We start from the raw sequence: 21,405 nt of genomic DNA, 5'->3' as shown, positions 1-21,405 counted from the left end.
TTCTGAGGCAGAATGGGAGCTGGAGTCACCTTCAGCATTTCTCATCTGCTCCTAAAATCTCTGCCAGCAGTGGTGCTGCTGGGCAGCCAGGGAAGGGCTGCTGAACCCCCACCTTTCCAAGTGCAGGCAGCAGGATCTGTGTCAGATCCTCTGGGATCTGGGCTGGTACAGTCAATATTTTTACTGCAGAGCTAGAGGAGAAGCCCCTGGGGAAGATGATAAATAGGAAAAAGGGGAGGTTATCAAAGTGCCTCTCCCCAGCACAGCCTGGTGTACACGTTCCCTGGTTTGAAGTCTGTTACTCTGGCCAGGGAGAACCAGGCCAGACTGCCTTGAGACAGTGAAGGAATGCTAATGAGGCTTTGCCTGTTCAATCAGAACACTCCTCTGCTGCAGTTCAGGAGGTGGCCTGGGCTGCAGAGCTGTCAGTACATCCAGCTGGTTCACTGTGGCATCAGAGCACAGCCCCAAGGATCATCCATGGGTACAGAGGGCTCGGAATAAAGGGGGAAAGGCAGCTCTGAGAGGGATTCACCAACAAATTGTACCCATGGGGATTTTCACAAGACAGTGCAAGTTGATTTCAGCATCCCTTGTGAAAGACATGAGGTGAAAACTATCACCAACCAGGGGCTATGTAAAAATCACCAGCGGGACAGAACTGCTGTGGAATGTTACTTGAGCTGTTTTATTTTTCAGCATCAGTCTCATTACCTGGGTATGACAATGGGAAGCTGTCATTAGCTCACATCCCAGGCAGCAGATCAAGAACATAATGTTGCAACTTACTTTATAAGCTTGTTGACCAATCACACAAAGCGGAAGCATATTGACAGTGGTTCTATCCAACCGCTGGAAGCACACGTACCCTCAGTTAAAACAATGCCTGCTTCTTTCACATACAATATCTGCTTGTAAGCCTTAAAAGACAATGCACAGAGCTCCATTATAAGGCTTCAAACTTCCCAATATCTTCCTACATAAACTTTTCTGCAGCTTAGGGAGTTATCCTAGTCAAGCGTTAATACACAGACCACTGTTCTATTTGTGCCTGCTTTTCTACTTTTTTTATAATTTTTCTGCTGACCTCTCTCATGGCTACTGCTTAGCTCTAATCACAGTTCTGTTGTCTGTGAGGCCTGCCTTTAGCAGCTTTCCCAAAACCATCTGATTTTGTGGATCCCCACAAGATCCAGGGAATGCTCCTTGCAGCCCTGGGGTGGGTGCCTGGGAGGAGCACAGCACCCATCAGAAATCACACCACCACTCACATTGGGGCATCAGTGACACATCCCACTCTCCTTCAACCTGAACAAGGTCCTGAGCTCTGTGAATGGTGGTTTGGTATCAAGGTGTTGGCTCACCTGGCTGTTTTCTGGTGGCATCAAGGTTGTCTCAGGCAGCCCCTTCCCTTTGGTAGGATGGGGATGCCAGACCAGCGCCCTCCACCTCATTGTGGAGTTTTGGCTCTCCATTATCTGCCTTCAGGAGAATATTCATCCATTTAGGCAGTCTAAATGCACGACAGGCATGAATCTGAATAGAAAACAACCCATTGGAGAAGAAATTAACCACAAATGCGTTTTATTTTCTTTTTTTATTTTTTCAAGCCAGAGGAATGCTTGCGGCAGAGGCGAGGGAAAAAAAGATTGCTAAACGTTTTCAAAAATACCCAAATGTTTCAGCTGAAGTGCAGTCTTTTATGCCATGAAGGGATCGACTGGGACATGTTTGCTGAGCCATTCCTGCTGCCCAGTGTGTGTTTGCAGATGTGAACTGTGCGTGCCATTCAGGCAGCTCAGCTGCTGCGCTGGGACCAGGGGCGAGTTCTCCCCCACCACATCACACCCAGCCCCTGGGCTGCTCTGGTTTGGAAGCCTGGCTTTGGATTCCCAGAAATATCTGGGGAATGTGACCGTTGGCTGAGTGAAAAAGCCACTTGTGAATAGCTGGTCTGAGTGCCACAGCTGAACAACACCTTCTGTCACAGCTCAGGGGCTGGAAAGGAGCAGGGAGGTGGAGCAGCCCATGCAGGTGGTGAGTGGCATGTGCTATATATGTATGTTACATAAATATTGGGTCAGATTCTTCTGGAAGCCACTCTGACTCCCATCTTTGTGAGCCAGAAAACCTCCTCACTCATTCAGGAGCCGTGGCTCCTGAAAAAATGTGGAAATGAAGTACTTGCAAATCCCTCAGTAAAGGGAAAAATGGCCTTGAAATAAAGAAGCACTTCTGGCTTTCAAGTGATGCTGCCCATTTCCATGCCAGCTTCTAAGGGAAGGTAACTGGGGACAAACCTTTTAGCAGGAGCATTTGTGACTGGAGAAAGGGAAAAGGGTTTTAAACTAAAAGGGGGTCAATTGAGATTAGATACAAGGGAGAAGTCTTTTACAGGGAGGGTGGTGAAACACTGAGAGAGGCTTCCCAGAGAGGTGGTGGCTGCTCCATGCCTGGAAACACTCAAGGTCAGGTGGGATGGGGCTCAGGATGTCCCTGCCTGTGGCAAGGGGTTGGGCTGTCTGGGCTTTGAACCCAAACCATTCTGTGGTAGCAAACTGGGGGCAGAAATGAAGCACCTCCAGAGATGCACCGTGCTCCCCATCCTCATCAATTTTTTCTTAAATAGAAGAAAATTGTATCAGCACACATCAGAAGAAGAGCTAGATTAGGCTGATGAGCCTAATTAACATCTTTGTAACACTGCTTCCACTTTTCTCTCTCTGTTCTCAGATGAAGTGTGACATACATGACATGACCTGCAGAAAATGCAGATATATGTACATATATATAAATATGTATGTAAATGTGCACTGCATATTTACTCAAACAACCCGTCCTTTAATTGCTTAATCAAAAATTACCTGTTAGTTCCTTTTCACTCTGCCCAAGAAGCTGTGAACACACCCTCTAGAGAAGCTGTGAACCTGTTATAGTGGCATGAGCCACGTGTGATAAAGGAATTACTCCGTGCCAGAAATAGTAGAGGCACATCCTTCACAAGAAGAAAATGAGGGAAGAACCCCAGTTGCTCTTCCCTCATCCCCCCAGTGCTGCAGATGCATCACAGAACCCACCAGACCTCTCAGGCACAACTTGCCTCCAGTGGAGCCACGTGAAGATGTCAGAAATCATCTCCTTATTTTCTGTGTGCCTTGGCATAATTTCCATAATTTAGAAGGATCTAAATTTTTTAGATACTACTAAATTTTTTTAATTTTTTTTTTTTTAGGAGGACCTAGATTTTTCCATCATTTAGAAGGATCTGCTGTACCTTCCCACAGGCACTGCCCACCCTGTAGTTCCCTGGGTGTCCCTTAATTCCTCTGTTAAAAATTTGGGTTATATTTCCTCTTTTACAGTCAGTGGGACCTGCACCAGACTGCCAGGACTTCTCAAAGTGGCTTAGCCCCTTCCCCTGACAGCTCCCTCATGACCCTCGGGTGCATCCTGCCAGGTGCCATGGCCTTGGGAACCTTCAGTTCCTGGGATGCTCTCCAGCCTGGTCTCCTCCCACTCTGGGCAGTTCTTCAGCCCCTGCCTTCCCCTTCTGCACCTTGGGCAGTGGAACCAGAGCACTTCTTGGTGAAACTGAGCCCAGCTGTTGAGAGCCTCAGCATTCTCCATGTCCTGGGTCTCCCATTTTCTTCCAGACTGGGCCCAGATTTTCCCCACTTCTCCTTTTTTCCCCAAAGCACCTACAGGAACTTTCCTTGTTGCCCTTGATGTCCTTGGATAGATTTAACTCTCTCAGGGCTTTGACCTTTTCTAACCTGATCCTGGATGGCTTCCCTGTGTGCCTCCCAGGCTGGCTGTGATTGCTTCCATGCTCTGCAAAATTCCTTTTTGTGTTTCCTGTTTGTCCACCCAGGACTCCTGGCATCTTTGTCTGATTTTTCTTTCTGTTGGGATGTTTTGCTCCTGAGTTTGGAGGAGGTGATCATTGAATATTAATCAGTTTTAATGGGCCCTGATTCCTTCCTGGATGAAAACCCACCATACTCGACCAGGCAGATCCCTGAAGAAGCCAAATTCTCCTCTCCTGAAGTCCAGGCTGTTGAACTTGTGTGCTTTCCTCACCACCCAGAGGATCTGTAATTGCACCATTTCACAGCCACCACAGCCCCTCTTGGTAGCTTTAGTTTTTGGGAAGTCAGGAAGAAAAGATGGGTGGGTTTAGTTATTAGTTATTAAGAAGGAATTGTTCCCTGGCACAGGTGCCCAGAGCAGCTGGGGCTGCCCCTCCATCCCTGGCAGTGCCCAAGGCCAGGCTGGACACTGGGACAGTGGGAGGTGTCCCTGCCATGGCAGGGGGTGGGAATAGATAATCTTTAAATTTTATCCCAACCCTTGATTCTCATTTGGGGTGCTCAAAGTCCTCCTGGAGGAGCAGGGCTTGTGAGCACAGGGCTGCTCCTGTCTGTCCACAAAGGGCTCATTGAGCCAGGATGTGACACATCCCTGCCACCCTCTCACCTGTCACCTGTCCCTGCTCTGTGGCACATCCCTGGCACCCTCTCACCTGTGCCTGCCACCCTCTCACCTGTCCCTGCCCTCCCTGTGAGCTCTCTATCATCTCCTCACCCATCCCAGCAGACTTCCATGAACTCCACCTGCTCTCTGCTCAGAGGTGACATCCCCTCCTTGTTTCCCCTGCCTGTCCTTCCTGAAGAGCCTGTGGCTGGGGCTGCCCTGCCCCAGAAACTCCAGAAGGGTAAATCCACCCCAGCCAGACTCGTGCCAGCCCATGGTGTGTCAGGCCATGGCACCTACATGGTGTTTTCTGACACTTTCATCAGAAAATAGCATCTCTCACTTCCTAGGGGCCCTTTGATCTTGCCTCAATGCATCACATGCATATTTGATGCAATCTGTGCACTTGGTTGCATTTATTGTGGCCAAGGCAGCACAGTGCACTTCCCCACAGCTCCTGCCGACCTCCTGCAGCATCCCAGAGAGCAAATACATTCATTTAGCCTGATTTTGATTTTCCAGCCTGATAAAAATGATTAGTGACCTTTCCTAGGGTATTTTGAGGGTTGGTTTCCTCCATCTAGTGAGAAGTGTGCCTGCTGACCTCAGATGATGTGTGACCTCAGATAACTGCAGCAAACCAAAGAAATAAATATTATTGTGACACCTCCTAAATATCATTATAATAAATATTAAATATTTAATATTATTATACTATTTAAATTAAATTAAAATTATAATATTTAAATTAAATAACATTTAATAATAGGATAAATATTATTCTAATAAATATTATTATCCCCATCTCCTGTGCCCCACCTGTGTTTCACCAGGTGCTTCCTGGACCTTCCCACACACGTGGAGCCTAATTCCAAATATAAACTACACAAAACCCCAATTATTCTTACTCACATACACTAATAAAATTAATTTTGCTGCACTCCTAGCAAGATAAAATGTGAGAACAAGACATGTTTCTATGTTGCCCCATTCAGAGGAATTTAAAAATATATATTTACAATGATACATGTATCATTGATAATTAATTTGCAATGAATGGCACCATAAAGCTGCACAATTTGTGCAATTCTGCCTTTTACATTTTAGATTCTTAATCTAAAGCAGAATTCTTCATTCTAAAGTGTATGTGTCTATTAAGAAAATTATGCAAATTAAATTTAAAACGTGAAAATACTTTGGGATCAGTAAAACTATCTTTATTTAGTCCTACTTCAAAATTATCCTTTAATTTGTTCTATTTGAGTTCTAAGACTAAGTGATCATAGGTCACTTAGTAATCACCAAGTGAACAAATTAGCCTCTTTTTATTAAATCTAAGGTATAAAATAAGTGTCATTGTGTTTACCACAGAAGTATCAGAGACTACTTATTTCAGAGCGTTGGTGCCCATGTTAATCCCTTGAGCTCATTAGCAACAGATATGGGAGGATGGACATTGATAAATAATCACTCTTCTGAAGAGATTTACTCATTATTTTCTCTCGTTGTCTTCACTAGAATTCCTGGGTGTATATGTTATGAAGTATGTGAGAAAAAAAACCACTTTTCAGTTCTTCAGGAAAAGTCCTCATGTTTCCTGAAACAGTTGCAATTTCTAGCCAAAAGTCAGAAAGCTTCAAGATGCAGAAATTTATGTCTGAATTGCTAATATTCTCCATCATTCTGCAAAAATACTCCCCTTCTTGTGTGCAGCCCTGCATTCTCATTTTTTGTGACTGTTAGAGATTTGTAATAAGGGAAAATTACAATTTTGTGACTTTTTTCCTCAAAGACAACATGCTGTAGTGAGTGTTGAGACTCCATGTTGGGCAGACATTGTCACCTGTGAGTGCTTGTGGATGGTTTTTGTCTCTAAAAGATGATTTTTGGAGCAAGGGCACAAAATGAAACCATTATAAAACAAAAGGATGTGTATTTCTACAAAAGGGCTCACTCAAGGTGTAAACCACAAAAGCTTCATCTCTTTTCAGTAAACATAATATTTTTATGTTGTTTAATTGTTTAAATGGTTTGGGAGCAAATGGCTTTTCCACGTGCTACTTTAATCTCCAAGCTTCTTCAGAAACTGAAATTATAGAGTTAACTATTTTGGGGAGCAGGATGCAGAGCAAATAAAAGAGAAAAAGGGCAAAGGTGTGAGCAAATACCAGCTCTGCTGTGGCATCTCATAGCAGGTCTGGCCTGCAGCCACTCCTTATCTTCTCAGAAATTAATTCGCCTATGCAGGAGTGGAGGAGGGAGGATAAGGACTGATAAATATCCCAGGAAATTTGACTTAGAGGAAATGAAATTGTCATTTTACATTTCTGGTGCTCGTTCAGAGAGCAGCAGGACAGGAAAAAAAAAAAAAAGTATTTTTAGACTCGTTCAAAACCTAGAGGTGTTTTTTTTTTTTGTTAATCTGGAAGAACAGAGAGAACACATTGAGGAGACCACAGCCCCAACTGCTGATTTTTCCAGGAACAAACTTACCTACCACAAAGACCCTGTGGATGAATCCAGGAAAATGCCAGGTGCTATCTCTGCTCCACCGAGATAAGCTGTGTCTCCTCCAAGGTGTTGCAACATAACAGCTTCAAGAAAACCACCTCATTTTTCAAAAGTTTTTATTGTTAAGTTTGAAGACTAGACAAGGTCGTACTGGTTTTACATCGCTCTACATGATTTAGGTATATACAAAACCATTTGAATATCACACAGCTTGAAAGGTTGCAAAGGTCGTTTGTGTCCGAGATACTTCTGTACTTACTGACACATCAGAAGCCAGCACTGAATATTATAGTTCACATTGGTTGTATAGCAAAGATACACTCATTTAGTATCCTTAGTCTTCAAAACTGACACTTAATTTGTACGAAGCCATTCCAAAAGAGAAAGTCAACCTCGGACCCAGAGCCAGTTGAGGCGACGGGCCCTGAACGCTGATAAAAAGGAGCCTCGTGCCAGGGCTTTTTTTCCCAGGCTATAAATGTAGCATATTACCTAGCAACACAAAGGTGAAGCCTGCCTGCAGATTCTTAGCTGGTTCAGGGTGAAATTTAATTAGGAGAATACTTTTGGCCTTGTTCAATGTCATTGTCAACAACTAATAGAGAAGTCAAGGATTATTTCCGAGATTTTCTCCTGTCGCCTCTTAAGGGACATCTCCTGTCCTGCACTTCTGGGTTTTTTGGAGCTGGTTGCTTTCACTGGGAGAGAACAGTTGTGTTAATTTATAAATTGCCCCTTATGGCAATGGTATGCACTTAGACAACAAAATAAAATCAAAGGGAAAGAGTTTAATTCTATCCCCTAATCTGATTCCCACCTGTTTTGTTAAATCTGAAGGATTACACTTAAACCAAGAGTTATTTCAGAATGATACTGCTAACACTGGGAGCAGAATTTGATGCTGGAAGTGCCATTCCAAGAAGGCTTTTTGGTAGCCAAGGAAAAATGTCATTGGAAAAACTCCTAGCATGCAGGTTGGAACTGTAAGGGTGTCAGATATGTGATTTTTTAATGAACTGTCATGGGGTATTATCACAAGGTGTGGAGCTGTCCCTGTGAAGGCTCTGACAGCTGACACAGGACATGAGGGTGAAAATACTCAACACAAAATTAATACCAAATTAAAAGCCCTGTGTCACATTACATGAAAACCCTGTATGCAGATGAAAGGATTACAATTAATTTACTAAACCAAGAAATATTAGTTCAAAAGCAAAACTGAAGCCCCAAAAGATGAATAACATGAAAAAAACCCTCAACATTAAGAACAGAAACCAAATATTTCAGAAGAGCATTAACACAAGTTTTTAAACTAGGAAGTCTAATTTTCTGAAATGGTCTTCTGGTTATTTTGGATACAGTCAGTTAGTGAATTATCTACATGATATTCTTCATATCTGTAATTAAATTCAGGCTCAACTGCTCTCTCATAATAGGAAAATGTATTTAAACCTTTTAAAGTATTGTGTGTGCACACCCTAAATAGATAAATATTACTTGTTTTTTTATTTTTATTTTTTATCTTTTTTTTAACCTAAAGCCTAAATTGCAAAATATAGGCAGTAGATAATGTAGGGATAGACTGGTGCTCCATTAATCAGATTTTTTCTCGTTAGAAGTACCACCAAATTGATTGACTTTCTCTTTAAAATTGCTCCTTTTGCTTGAAGACCACTCCATATATACATCATTAAGGAATGCTGTTAACACAGTTACAGACAAGACAGTAACAGTCTAGTGGCTTTTGTTATGCAGCACAAAGTAAAAAATAAAGAACAAACTTAGCAGTGTTGCACAGGACCTCAACATTTCTTACACATACTTTTACCTTTACAGGACTTTTCTTTAGAAGTCTTTAAATGTCTAAGCCTTATAAAATAAATACTTGTATAAATACAGTTTAAGGATTAAGTCATTTTGTAGAGGCAGGGTGTTCTGTTTGCTAAAATGTGACAGTTTAAGTGACACTATCAGAAAACCGCCACCATTATATCCCCAATTCTTGTATGTAAAATTCCTGGCTGCTATTCTAGAGTCTTTCACAGTTCAATGGATAATATATATTTAGTCTGTGGTGGAGAATGTGTGATTAAATGCAGGTTTTTTCGAAATCCAAACCATTTTGTTTCCAAGGTAAACTTTGCCCTTTGCAGATTGTGGGCCAGCTAGCTGCTGGCCTGGGAAGCAGTGCCCAAGTTCAGAGTTTTGGTGAGAATGGAACAGTGACAGAAAGTATAATAAGTTCAGTGACATATGCTAAAACATGCAGCTACATCTCTCTCTCTCTCTCTCATTCTCTCTTTCTCTCACTCTCTCTTTCTCTCCACATCAGCATGTTATGAAATTAAAAGGTTGGCAGTAATCCCAAGTGCTGTTGTTTCAGGTCCCCTCACTCCCTGTCCTGGGATCTTTCTTAGTCTGAGCTGCTGCTCTAACGTAGTCACAGAGCACTTTAATCCAAGGGAACTTGGATTGCTCTTCAAGGATTGGTATTGTCATCTCAATCGGCAGGGGAAACTGAGGCACGGGGAGAATGTCCCCCCTACTTCTCCACTTTTCCTCCTAAAATCTTCTTTTTAAACTGGGGTTGCTATCATGCTGTGTGTGAAGCATTCCTGTAGATGGGCCACGATAGGAAACAGCCTCCTCATGGCTCACTGGTGTCTGTCTGAAAAGATTTTCTAGGAGCAGAGGGTGACAAGGGCCAGGCTTTGGTGTGCTCCTATGTCACCTCTTACCTTCTGGGAAGGAAAGCTGTGACTTTAGGAAGAGCCTAAAGAGGGAGGGTTTCCTGGCAGTAAGGGAGTAATTCCTCCAGTGTGTCTTTTAGCACCTGGTTCCTTCACCCCACATTTTCCTCCTCGCTGGAATTCAGAGTGTTTGTGAAAGCAGTGATGGGGTGGGCTGGTCACAGTCTGGGGCTGTGTGCTCACCCCTGGAAAAATCATGCTGGAATGGGATTTCTGGTGGTCTGTGTGGGCATCCAAGATGAGACACCACAAGTACCCTGGTGCCTCACCTTAGTCTCCGTGAAAAAGCACAGAAACTTTGAAAATGGATAAACTTTGGCAAATTCATTAACATAATACACTGATTTGGTCACATATGCAAAACAGGTGACATCTCCCAAGGAAAACAACCACCAGCACAGTGTGATACTGAACAGAAAAGATGGAGGCTGTGTGTACAGCATGCAAAATAGAGAAGGAAAATGGGGCAGTTAGGAAAACCTTCCAGGTGCGTGGACTCTGCTGTCTGGATGGAAGTGGTGAAAGGTAGCTCGTAACATCACAGGTACCGTGTTTGAGCAGTACCATGGAGAATTTCCCAAAATATATGTCGTAAGAACTGACAGTGTTTGATAGGCACAATTACTATAATGCAGTCATCCCCAAGTAAACTTATTGCTAAAAGCTGCAGTATCACTTTTTGCAAGTAAGATGATGGTATGATTTATGGAGAACTCGTCAGCCCAATGTTCCTGAAGCTGCAAATGAGCTTCGTTTTTCTCTTCCCTTGTAAAAAGGATGCTGCTGTCTTTTTTTCCATTTTTCTCTTTTTCCCTCAACGTGTTTCAACTGGTGGTGAACAGCTCAAAGGAGAACTAGGAGGATAATTCCACAGCAGAAGGGACAACACCAACAGATTTCAAGGGCAAAAAAAACCGGATTGGATCGTTTTAAAAGGGCAGGCTTAGACCTCCTGGCGAAAGACAGCTAGCGGCCTACCATAAAAAATGAGCGAGCACTGGTTCATGGAGAAACCCCACTCAGCATCCTACAAGCTTCTTCTACAGCAGGAGTGGGGCAGCTCAGTCCTCAGCTGCACAGCCCAGCAGCTCGGAGCGCAGGGTGATGCGGCCGTACCACGACCAGGGCAGGATGCGCACGTGCCGGGCGAGGATCGGCGGCTCGATGACGTTCTTGCGGTGCGTGTCGTTGTCAAAGTTCCCCTGGAACACCTGTGGGGAGAGCAACAGGGGAGGTTTTCAGTGGAAGTTCCCCTGGGAATGCCTGCTGGTGTGGCGTTCACATTCCCTGATTGTGATTTCTTTTTGCCCGGGGTTTTTCTGCCGTGAAGATGAAAGTCAGCGAGAGGCCTCAGAGAAAAGGAAAATGATTCTTATCTCATTTGCTTCTCCTGTGTTGTGCTCATGTGGAATATGTTTGGGGATTGTTTACCCCACAGGTGATTGTTTCATTGGTTTAATGTGAATTGTTTTGTCTCATTGGCCAATCAGGGCCAAGCTGTGTCGGGACTCTGGAGAGAGTCACGCGTTTTCATTATTATCTTTTTAGCATTCAGTAAGCATCCTTCCTGTATTCTTTGGTAGAGAATAGTATTCTTTAATATAATACAGTATAATAAAGTAATAAATTAGCCATCATTCCCTCCCCTTGTCAGGGTTTCCTGCATTTACAATATGCAGGGAGCTTTTAAGGCTGGCCCTGGATCCGCGATGAATTTTTATCATCGGTATGCGCGACTTTTAATGCTGTTTAAACTTAAGGTTTAAAGTGGCAAAGAGAAGGTTTGGATTAGGTTTGGATTACAAATCCTTTGCTGTGAAAGTGGGGAGGCCCTGGTAGAGGATGTCCAGAAAATCTCTGGGCAGGCCCTGGATCCTTGGCAGTGCCCAAGGCCAGGTTGGACAGTGGGGCTGGGAGCAGCCTGGGACGGTGGAAGGTGTCCCTGCCATGGCAGGGGTGGCACTGGATGAAATTTAAGGTCCCTTCCAACCCAAATCTGTGATTCCATGAGCCCCTGCCTCTGCTAAATCTTGTGGTTCATTCACACTCAGCGCTGGTGCAGGTAGAGCCTTCTACTCACCGACTGTTCTGCCAGGGCCACACTCTGAAAGTTACACAAAAATCATTAACATTTAAAAAATTAAATGTCTTTTTACTTGGCATTTGTACCATCTCAAATTAATCCCAGGAGATCCTGTTACTGCTTCGGAGGAAATAACATTAATAATTAAAGGTAAGAATTTTTATTGTATCACTTATGAAAGTTGCTGGGATGCAGCTATATAAAGCCTTGTAAAATTGGTGATTATCAAGGATATTATCTTCTCATGTCAGACAAAAGTCAGCAGATGAATTAAGAGCATCAGGCTGTGATAAAAGTAAAACATCCTAGCTCAGTACAGTACATGCAATGATCTTTTTTCCACCTGTAGTGGTTAATCCATACAAAAGTGAGTTATAAAACTCCTATCTGTGATAAATCAGTGCCACATTTTTCCCCTGACAGCCACTATTTAAATTCAAAGGCCACAGCACCAATTTTTGGCAAAATGATCAGATTATCCCCTTCGGTTATTTTCAGTTTTTATGGGAAATGTTCATTCTCTGAAAATGTCAGCCAATTCACTTCTCATTTATAAAAACTGAACCTGATGGCTTTTTGACTGAAAATGAATGGCTGTTGTTTGCATCATGCAGAGAAGAATATAGACCTCCTGGAGAAGTGCTTATGTGACTGAATTAATGCAGAATTACAGGTTTCCTAGAAGTTCTTGGGAAAATATCAGAGTTTGAAAGGCAAGCTGGCTGATCTAGCATTTCAGCCCTGACTCTGGTTCCTTTGTGACATGTTCACAAAGATTTTGGTCTCCCTGCTGAACCTCTTTGGATTTTGGAAGCTTCTCCCTAGTGCTGTCCTTTCAGGACATCAGACAAAATCCATCCCCTGCCCAGGTGATGCTCTTTTGCAAGTGATGAGTTCCCCTTCTCATCTGCCATCACAGAGGGGGGAGCATGAAAGGATGTGGGAGTTCTGATAGATGGATAAAGCAGCAGAGAAAATGACCACAGAAACATAAGTTTTGTGAGTCTAAGGAAAAAAAAAAAAAACCAAACCCACAACCAAACAACCAAAATAATTTAGCACAGGGAAAATTGTTTGCTGCCCAAGTGCAGTGTTGATACATAAATCAGCAGGAGCTTGGGCTAACAAGGTTTGCACCTCAAGTCCAGTTTCATTTGTAGCAAAAAATTACATTACTAAGTTCATAACTGAAATTACAGTGGCACCTCCCAAAACCCAAAGTGCAGCTAGGAAAGCTTAAAAGTGTTCTTTGGGATTTTTTGGTTTTCCATTTGACTTCGTGCACATGCTTGTGAAATATCTGGTGATATTTTTTGCCAGGGTAGGCAAAGGAACATTTCTACAGCCCCAGTGTTCATATCTGAACACAGATATGAAAGATAAATAAAATTATGTGATGCAAAACCAGCAACAAATACAGCTGAAGGAGGGAGGATTATGTCATATACTTACAGCATGAGAACAAGAATTAAATTTTATGTTTAACTCATGCATGATTTCATTATCACTTGAAGTCTAACTCATCTGTCTCAGAGTTTATTTTATGCAAATATGAAATACAACTTTCCTCAAAATTCAAGATGTATTTTCAAGAAATTAACTAAATGTGCTAGATCAGAAGAAGGATTTCAGGGAACTAAATTTATCAGAAAGTAAGGGAAACACTGTCAGCATCCACAAGTGTGACCTGCATAAAATATAACGTTCTAACAGAAATTTACTTTTCTTTTTCTGTGGCCCTATGGCAAATTTCTTATGGGAAAAACTGTATCCTTTCCCACTCTACATTTACTTTTAGCCTCAGTTCACTAATAGAGTCTGGGAATTTGGAAGGAGCAGGGAGGAGAAAGGACAAAACATGACTTTTCAGTAGAAAAGAAAAGCTATTTCTGTAGCTACAAGTAATTTTTTTAAATCTTCACGTTGCTTTATGCCCAAGCAGTTAATGCTAAATGAGCCACCAAAGTAATTAAAACCCTTGAAAAGCTGATGCCTCTTAATGACCACTCCTCACATTTGTTTCTGAGCAGTTTTTTTCAGGATAGCTCTGAAGACTGCCATGACTTTTTAAGATTTCAAGGGCTGATGCTGGAAATAGAATATAATTCTCTATGTAAAAAAAAAAAAAATTCTCAATGATGAAATAACCCCAGGGTGATTTGTGCTCAAGAAATAAAGACCAGAATGTAAATTATCAATGTGTCAGTGCACACCTTCACTTTCAGCTCTGGGTGGGTGCAGGTCTGCTCCAGCCTCATCCCAAAACAGCAAGTACAGAGGAAGAGGCAGCAAGAAGAAGGTTTTTTTTGAGAGTTATTAAGCAGATAAGTCTCTCCAGCCAGAGAGGAGATGCTGTAGATGTCTATAAAACCATAAGTGGCGTGGGGAAAATCGATATCAGGCAATATTGCAGTGTGCCCTCAGCAGGGCCAGGAGGGACAGGCAATGACAGCAGGGTCATCCAGAGCCATCTAAAGGTCACAGTTCCCCTTTCAACACATAATTAAACCATGGCACAGCTTCCACAGCCTTTAACCACTGCTAAAGATCAGATAAATTGGGAGGGGGAAAAACAGCCGGGGCTATTAAGGACACAGACAGAAAAAAAAAGAATAAAAAAATTCAGAGGTGGGAAAGGGCACTAGGGAGGAATAACAACCTTCTTTTCCCTGATGCCTTTTTGGGCTACCTAAAAACAGAGGCCAGACAGAGTTAAGGGAATAAAAAGTGGTTATGTTTATTGAAGGGCCTTCAGGTACACTTTGGGCAGGCAAAGCCCCTCAGGGGCTACACCCAAAAATGGACCACAGATCATGGTGTTTTATACTTTTAAAAGTTTGGTCCATTTGCTTATTGGGGATGAATCTTCCAATTCCAGCTTCAGCTAATGAAGTCATTGACCCCCAGTTTGCCCCCCAGCTCCCTTTTGTTGGCATCTCTGGCCCTGAGGCAGTGAGGTGTCCTTGGCTGCCAGGCCTGGAGAGGAATTGTTGTGTCTGCCCAGGATGGGACAGCAGCAGCTGACACTGACTGTGGGGTTGGGAGTGTGACACTAAAGAACTGCAGGGTCACAAATACATGGAAAATTTAAAAGCCAAAATCCCAAGGCATCATTCCAATCCACAGGATGCTCCTGGAAAGAGCTTCACCCTCCCCAGAACCAGAGGCTGCCACGTTACAAAGTGACTTTTTTTTTGTACAAGTGGATCAAAAAGCTCCTGCTTTTTGCCAACCCAGCTGTAGAATGTTTCAGATTTTACAGCCTCTGTATCTGTTTATGTCAGTCTGCACATTCAAAAGGTGTAACTTGCTGGAATATTTACTCAGCAGCTCTAGCAGTTTTACACATACAGACCTTCCACACACTCCTCTGTAGCTCAGGCTCTTGCAGCTGCTGTTAAAAAAAAAAACCCCAAAAACCAGAAAATGCATGCTGCTGTACTTTTAAATATGGTAAATTTATTCATTGTTACTTTATGGGAAAAGAGTGAAAGACAGGAAAATAGATACTGATATTCCCTGCTGAAAAGTCTGAAATACAAACAGTTCTTGTTTATACTTGTGTCCAGCAAGCAATTTGATTGTCTTGATTTCAAACATTCAGTGAGATTTTTCAAGGTAAACCAAGTGTTTTATGGCATTTGCAGAAAATCCAGATAATGACAGTGTAACTTGATTAGAATTTTAAAAAGAAAACTGTTGTAAGACAGAATAATTTAGGAGAAATACCTGGAGACTAGCAGCTTGGGTAAAGGAGTGTTGTCTGCAGTGCCTTAAAAAATTTTTCATACCTTGCAGAATATTTTAAAAATGTTATTTCACGGAGCAGTTAATCCTGCTCATATTAGAGGAAGAATATTTTAAAAAGAATATCCAGTCCAGGCTCCTGTTTGGAGTTTTCTTCAGTGCAGAACATCTCAAAATTCAGAAAAATAAAGGTGGCACATGGATGTGTTTGTGGGCACATGCATTTTTGGAGTGAATTAGAGGAGAAAAAGTATTTTTTTCTCTCAGTTACTCTACGTAAAGGTCATATCATATCCATGAATATTTTTACAGAGCCTTTATTATCTCTCCATGTCCAGAACAGATAGAGGAAGATAAAACTTTAAAACTTATGAAACATACTCTAACATTCTCATACTGTCCTTCCCATGTGATCTACATGTTGATGCTATAAAAATGGGCATTTATTCCACTGTACATGGCTTATAGGAGGTTCAAAGCCAAAAAGAGAAATATTTTGAAGACCAACCTGCCTCCAGAAATGTTTACAGAAACCCAAGGTAGGTTGTTAAATGAACATTTTGTCTTTTGCTCATTTTGTCTTCCCCCAGCTTTTGGTGTGGTGTCAGGGAAGAGAAGTGTGTGCTGAGGGCACACCTGGAATGAGCATAGCTCCATCTTCACCTGACACAAATCATGATAATTCAGCTCAAAGTAGGGGAAGTCACTCATAATTTAAATCAATGTAGATAAAAAAGTCACTTAGATTAGAAATTACAGCTATTATTGCAGATAATGCTATCAAATAGGGATAATTTAAGTAATATTACTCAAAAAAATTAATTGCCTGTGCCAAGTATGAAGATTATATGTAGGAATTGAACCTATCAGTGTAAACCAGATATTATAATAATTAAACATCAGCAGAAAAAAAAAATGTATCAGCAAATCTAGCAGAAAGATTTTTAACCTGACATGATCTAACTTTTCTTAAATAAGTAGGTTTCTGTCTCCTCTCACCCTGGCAATGGGCTGTACATTCAGAATGTATAAATCATGACTAGTTCATCATTTTGTGTACAAACCCAGTGGCCATTTGCATACTGGATATTGTCTACCTGCAGCTAATTGCACTGCTGATGGCTGGTGGTGACTGGCAGTGCTGCAGACTGCCAGGCTCCTTTAGGCTACTTTCAAATGTTCTCATCTTCCTGTAAGAAAACAGCCTCTGAAATGCCATTTGACACTGCAGCTGGCCTTGAGTTACCTACAGCAGGCTGTGCAATTTATAAATCACATGTGGAATGTGATTTAAAAAAAAAAAAAAAAAAGAAAAAAGAAAAAAGGAAAAGGTCAGATTTGGTTTGGGTGTCCTCAGCTCTGGAGGTACAGTGAGCTACTGACCTCTAGTTGAGAAAAACAAGATAGCTATTAGCTCTGGTCCTCTTTCTAAAATATATTTTTCTACGAGACAGCCTGCAATGTAATTTATTTTGTTTCTTGATGGCAGCAGGCAAAGTTTTCAGATTTTTTTCCCAGCAACTCATTCAAATTATTTAAAATGAATGAGAAAGGCTCAATTTGCTTTTTTTTCCTTTTTTTCTCCAAGTAACTTTTTGTCTGCACTCACAGGAGTTGAGCACAGATGTGAAATGAAATGACTGACCATTAAAATAGCAGAAGCCAAGCAGGAGCTGCAGAAACACTGTTCTTGGAACAGCTTTTCCATGTGAAATAGTGCAAAAACCTGAGCACCCAATTTCCTTCTCTAAACCACTGTTTTGTTAAGGATTGACCAAATTTACAGGCTGCACGCAGTGTGCAGGAGATGATTTCTATTTATAAAAAATACAAATAAAATATAATGTGTTGTATACAACATAAGAGACCAGTAATTTTCTCCTCTGTAAATGAACTTTAAAAAATGATGAGGAGGGATAAGTGAACAGCCCCAGGAACTGAGTGAGATCTGCTGATCTGTTAGGACTCATCCTGTAAACAGATCAGCAGTGGGATGCTAAGCACCAGAAGGGTTTAAATTCTCAGCTCCTGCTAAATTATAAAGTCACAATTTCATTATAAAGTCACAATATTCATCCATAAATCATTATTACCAGCCTACCAATATCTCCATAATTTTTTGTATGTGACTGTAAAAGTTATTTTTTTCCTTTCATCCTGCCTTCCTTTCCCTGAAATGTCTTGGAGCCACCCTTCCCCTAAGCTTTTTTGATGGTTAAACAAGGCAGGATGAGTACAGGGTGACTATATCACCTGCAGGAGAAATAAGAAATTGATGTGTTCTGTCCTTCATAGAATAAACCAAGGTATTCAGTCAATAAATAGGACTAATGAGGGTAAAATACGAGTATTTATGCTTGCTGCTGCTGATAGTTGTAACCTTCCTTTTGTATCTCCTGAAAACAGATGTAACATTTCACAGAATTCTCACTTTGCTATGAAAATTTGGGGTTTTTTTCCTGTTTTTTTTCTTTTTTTTTTTTTCCCAGGTTCCTTGCATTTGGGACAAAAATCTCACCCTAAGATAAAGAAATTGTAGTGGATCCTGTTCAAAGGATGAGGTACAGCACTGCTTTTTCTCCTTGTGGCTTTATTTTTATTTACATTTCTGTCCCAGTGCACACAGAACAGGGTTTCTCTCCAAATCCCATGGGAGCACTGCATCCACCCGGCTGGAGAGCTGAGGAGGGGTTTGGTGTCAAAAAGATTTTACTGGGTGACACTCCATTCCTCTGGCTGAAGAAAATTATGCATTTTCAGTCAGGAAATGGATGATGGAAACTAAGAAGAAATAGGCTGAAGTACTCCAACCAAAGGAAAAATGAAGAAATGAAGATAAAATCAGTTTTTTGTGTCCTCTGAGGACAGGGCGGGTGTATGGCAGCAAGGGGGATAAGCCACCTTTCCACTTTAGAGGATATTTTAAACACTGGAGCTGACTGTTTGTAGAATTTTCACCACAATCTGTCTCTTGGAACCTATTAAATAATAATCTGAGTGAGGATGGTACAGCCTTGTCTGAGGTGAAGGACAGGTGAATGAATTAAGCCTTGGCTCTGAAATTTGCCTGTCTGCACCTACTCCAGGGTGACAGGAAGGGGCTTGGGGGTTCTTGAATCCCACTTTCTGCTGAGGGTGTAGGAGGAGAGGACCACAGGGCCTTTGGAGGTCAAAAGATGCATGCCTAAGAGCTGTCTTGAGACCATTTCCAGTCCTACATCCTATAAAGTTTTGCCAAGTTCAGTGACTTCTGGAAAGTCAGACTCTGTCGTCAAACTTTTAATTTTTCTAGATTTTTTAAATATAGATATATAACATACCAAAACCAGATATTTCAGTTTGTTGTTTGTGTACCAAAAGCTGAGGTCTAGACTCAAATCAAGTGAACTTGTTTTTTAGTTTTGTACAAATTTCAATTCAGAAATCCTGACTTCTAATTTCCACTGAAGTGCTTGTGATCTTGTTGTGTTGATCTTTTAAATGATCTTGACTTGTTAAAGAATCATAATAATATGCATCTATTTTATTTTCAGGGATGTTAATTAATACTGGGTGGGATATGTTTAAATGAGACAATTATTAATGGAAAATGTGTGTAGCAATCAACAGCCATCTGCTGAAGAAGGCAAAACCAATGTAATTGCTTTGGCCAGTGGTACAAACAAATGTAGACTGGAACAGTACTTTAAGTCAGAGTGCATTTTCTTTTATTAGATTTGCAGTGATTGTGTTATCACCAGGGACTCCAATCAGTGTTCTCCTTTGCAATAAAATGAATGCAAGCACAAGTTTGGCTTAGAGAGAGCATTTCTTTCACTTTCCCCTCTCTTTTTAAATGCCAGGGATTTAAAATAGGATGTGTACAAAGTACTGAAGCCACTACCTGTCACTTGAATTGAATGTATTTGTGGTGTGCCTGCTGAAGGTGAGCTGTTTGCTTCCAATTTTTATCTGACAACCAGTTATACCAAACTCATCCACAATCCAAAAAAAAATTTAAAAAATAAAAAAAAATAAAAAAAAAATCATTGGTGTCAGAGCCTTCTGAGCCAGGTGGCTAAAACAACAGATTTGGTTTTCACTATCCAAAATCCTTTAGCAAATCATAGTTTCAGTTTGGGTAAAAGCCACAGTGAGGTGACATTTGGGTTTCAGGAATTCACAGTGTCATGTCTGACAATGCAGACACAGAAACACAGACATGCAAATACTCAATACTGTAATTTAGGATGTATATTATACATAAATAGTCAATCCACTTATAACACACTCCCCTAATCAATGACATTTAATCAATCAGTTAAAATCTGTGCAGTGTGGCAGATGCAGTTGCCTAACCCCTCACCATTAGGTCTCCCTGTACTCACACAGCTCATTTCGATGCATATCAAAAGTTTTCTCACTGTTTGAAGGAAAATTAATTTAATTGACTTATGTGAGGAATATGTCAGTTTATTTCCCGAAGAATTTTTATTTATACTGCGAAATAAAAGTGGAATTCTGAACATTTATCACCCTGAAAACCCAGATTTGAGATGTTTTCAGACACATCAGCCATCTGGTATTTCAATAAATCCATCTTTTGTTTCAATCAGACAGAACCCTACTAAGACATTTAATAAATAATTCACATTTTGTCATCTTGGTTAACATTTCCCTAGGCAATGCATATGCTGTAATATTTTTCTTAACTGATGATTATGAAATTCAGGTATTTGCAGTATAAAAGTGTTATACACTTTAAAGGAAAGGTATAATGAATAACAAGAGAAAAGTTAAATGCTTCCAGGTAAATCAATCAGCAAATCTATACTTTCCCTATGCCTCTCATTAAACATTTGCAGAGGAAGCTGTGAAACTTTTTTTTATGTTTCTTATTTGTTTTATAGCACAATAAAAATAATATTTTTTTCAGTGAGTATTTGAAACCCTAGCTATTAATTTCCAGAAAAAAAAAACCAAAAACACCCTGTCCAAAATGGCTGGGTAAAAAGGATGTGCTTCACAGGAAATCACTGAAAATAGTCCCTACTCTCCAAAAATGCATTGAAACACTTTTTTTTTTGAGTATACAAATACACTGCTATTTACACACCTTCTGCTCCAGGGTTAAATGAAGAAATAGCTGTGATTAAGGGAGAACTGTAAAGTTTTATGTATTTAACAGCACTAGATCAGGTGCATGGCACTGGTAGGTGTAAATGTCATTGTGTTTTGTGACTCTTTTATTCACCCTGACTCCACCCTGTGCCATCCCCTGCATATGGAACCCAATAAATAATCTACAGGCCCTCATCAGTGGTGCCATCACAACCAAAATACTGATTTTTCTCTTTGCTTTACCTTGTCCTTCTTCTGCTTTTCATCCTGGTATATTTTCCAGTGCTCCCCATCGTTGCTGTAAGCAAGCTTGTAGGACCCCACGAACTGGACATGCCCAAAATCTTTAGCTCCTTGGGTGATGATCCCAGTGATCTTTGTAGGGATGAGCAGGTCAATCTGAACAGAACAGTTTAAAATTAAACAAAACCCACAACCAACCAACCAACCAACCAACCAACCAACCAACCAACCAACCAACCAACCACAACAACAAAAAAACCCAACAAAAACCATAAACCACAAAAAACCCTCAGAAAATCCCAAAACAAAAAAGAAATCCCAACAAGCAAAAAAAAAAAAAAACAAACAAACAACAAAACAAATTTAAAAAGCCCATCAATCAAACACCCCCACCCCCCCCCCCCAAAAAAAAAAATTTAAAAAAAAAAAAAAAAACAGTGGAGAGCATAATTAGAACACCTTCTGTTTCCAGTCTGGTTTTGCAACACACCAAAGAAA

The 21,405-nt window shown here is 41.1% G+C and overlaps 1 protein-coding gene across 1 annotated transcript in view; it reads right to left on the bottom strand.

Annotated features, from left to right (window-relative positions):
* Positions 1-7,083: 7,083 nt before the first annotated feature.
* EDIL3 (EGF like repeats and discoidin domains 3) overlaps positions 7,084-21,405 on the bottom strand; it is a 235,402-nt gene continuing 221,080 nt past the window's right edge. The window contains exons 10-11 of the mRNA XM_059874141.1: positions 20,908-21,063; positions 7,084-10,945 (exon numbers count right to left, since the gene is read on the bottom strand). Coding sequence (XP_059730124.1) covers positions 10,796-10,945; positions 20,908-21,063 — 306 coding nt within the window. The 3' untranslated portion in view covers positions 7,084-10,795. The remainder of the gene's footprint in view (positions 10,946-20,907; positions 21,064-21,405) is intronic.

Source organism: Haemorhous mexicanus, chromosome Z (genome assembly GCF_027477595.1).
Source record: "Haemorhous mexicanus isolate bHaeMex1 chromosome Z, bHaeMex1.pri, whole genome shotgun sequence".
In the NCBI taxonomy this organism is placed as follows: Eukaryota; Metazoa; Chordata; class Aves; order Passeriformes; family Fringillidae; genus Haemorhous; species Haemorhous mexicanus.
Note: the sequence above shows the minus strand (reverse complement) of the source record. Positions and strands in the feature narration are given on the sequence as shown.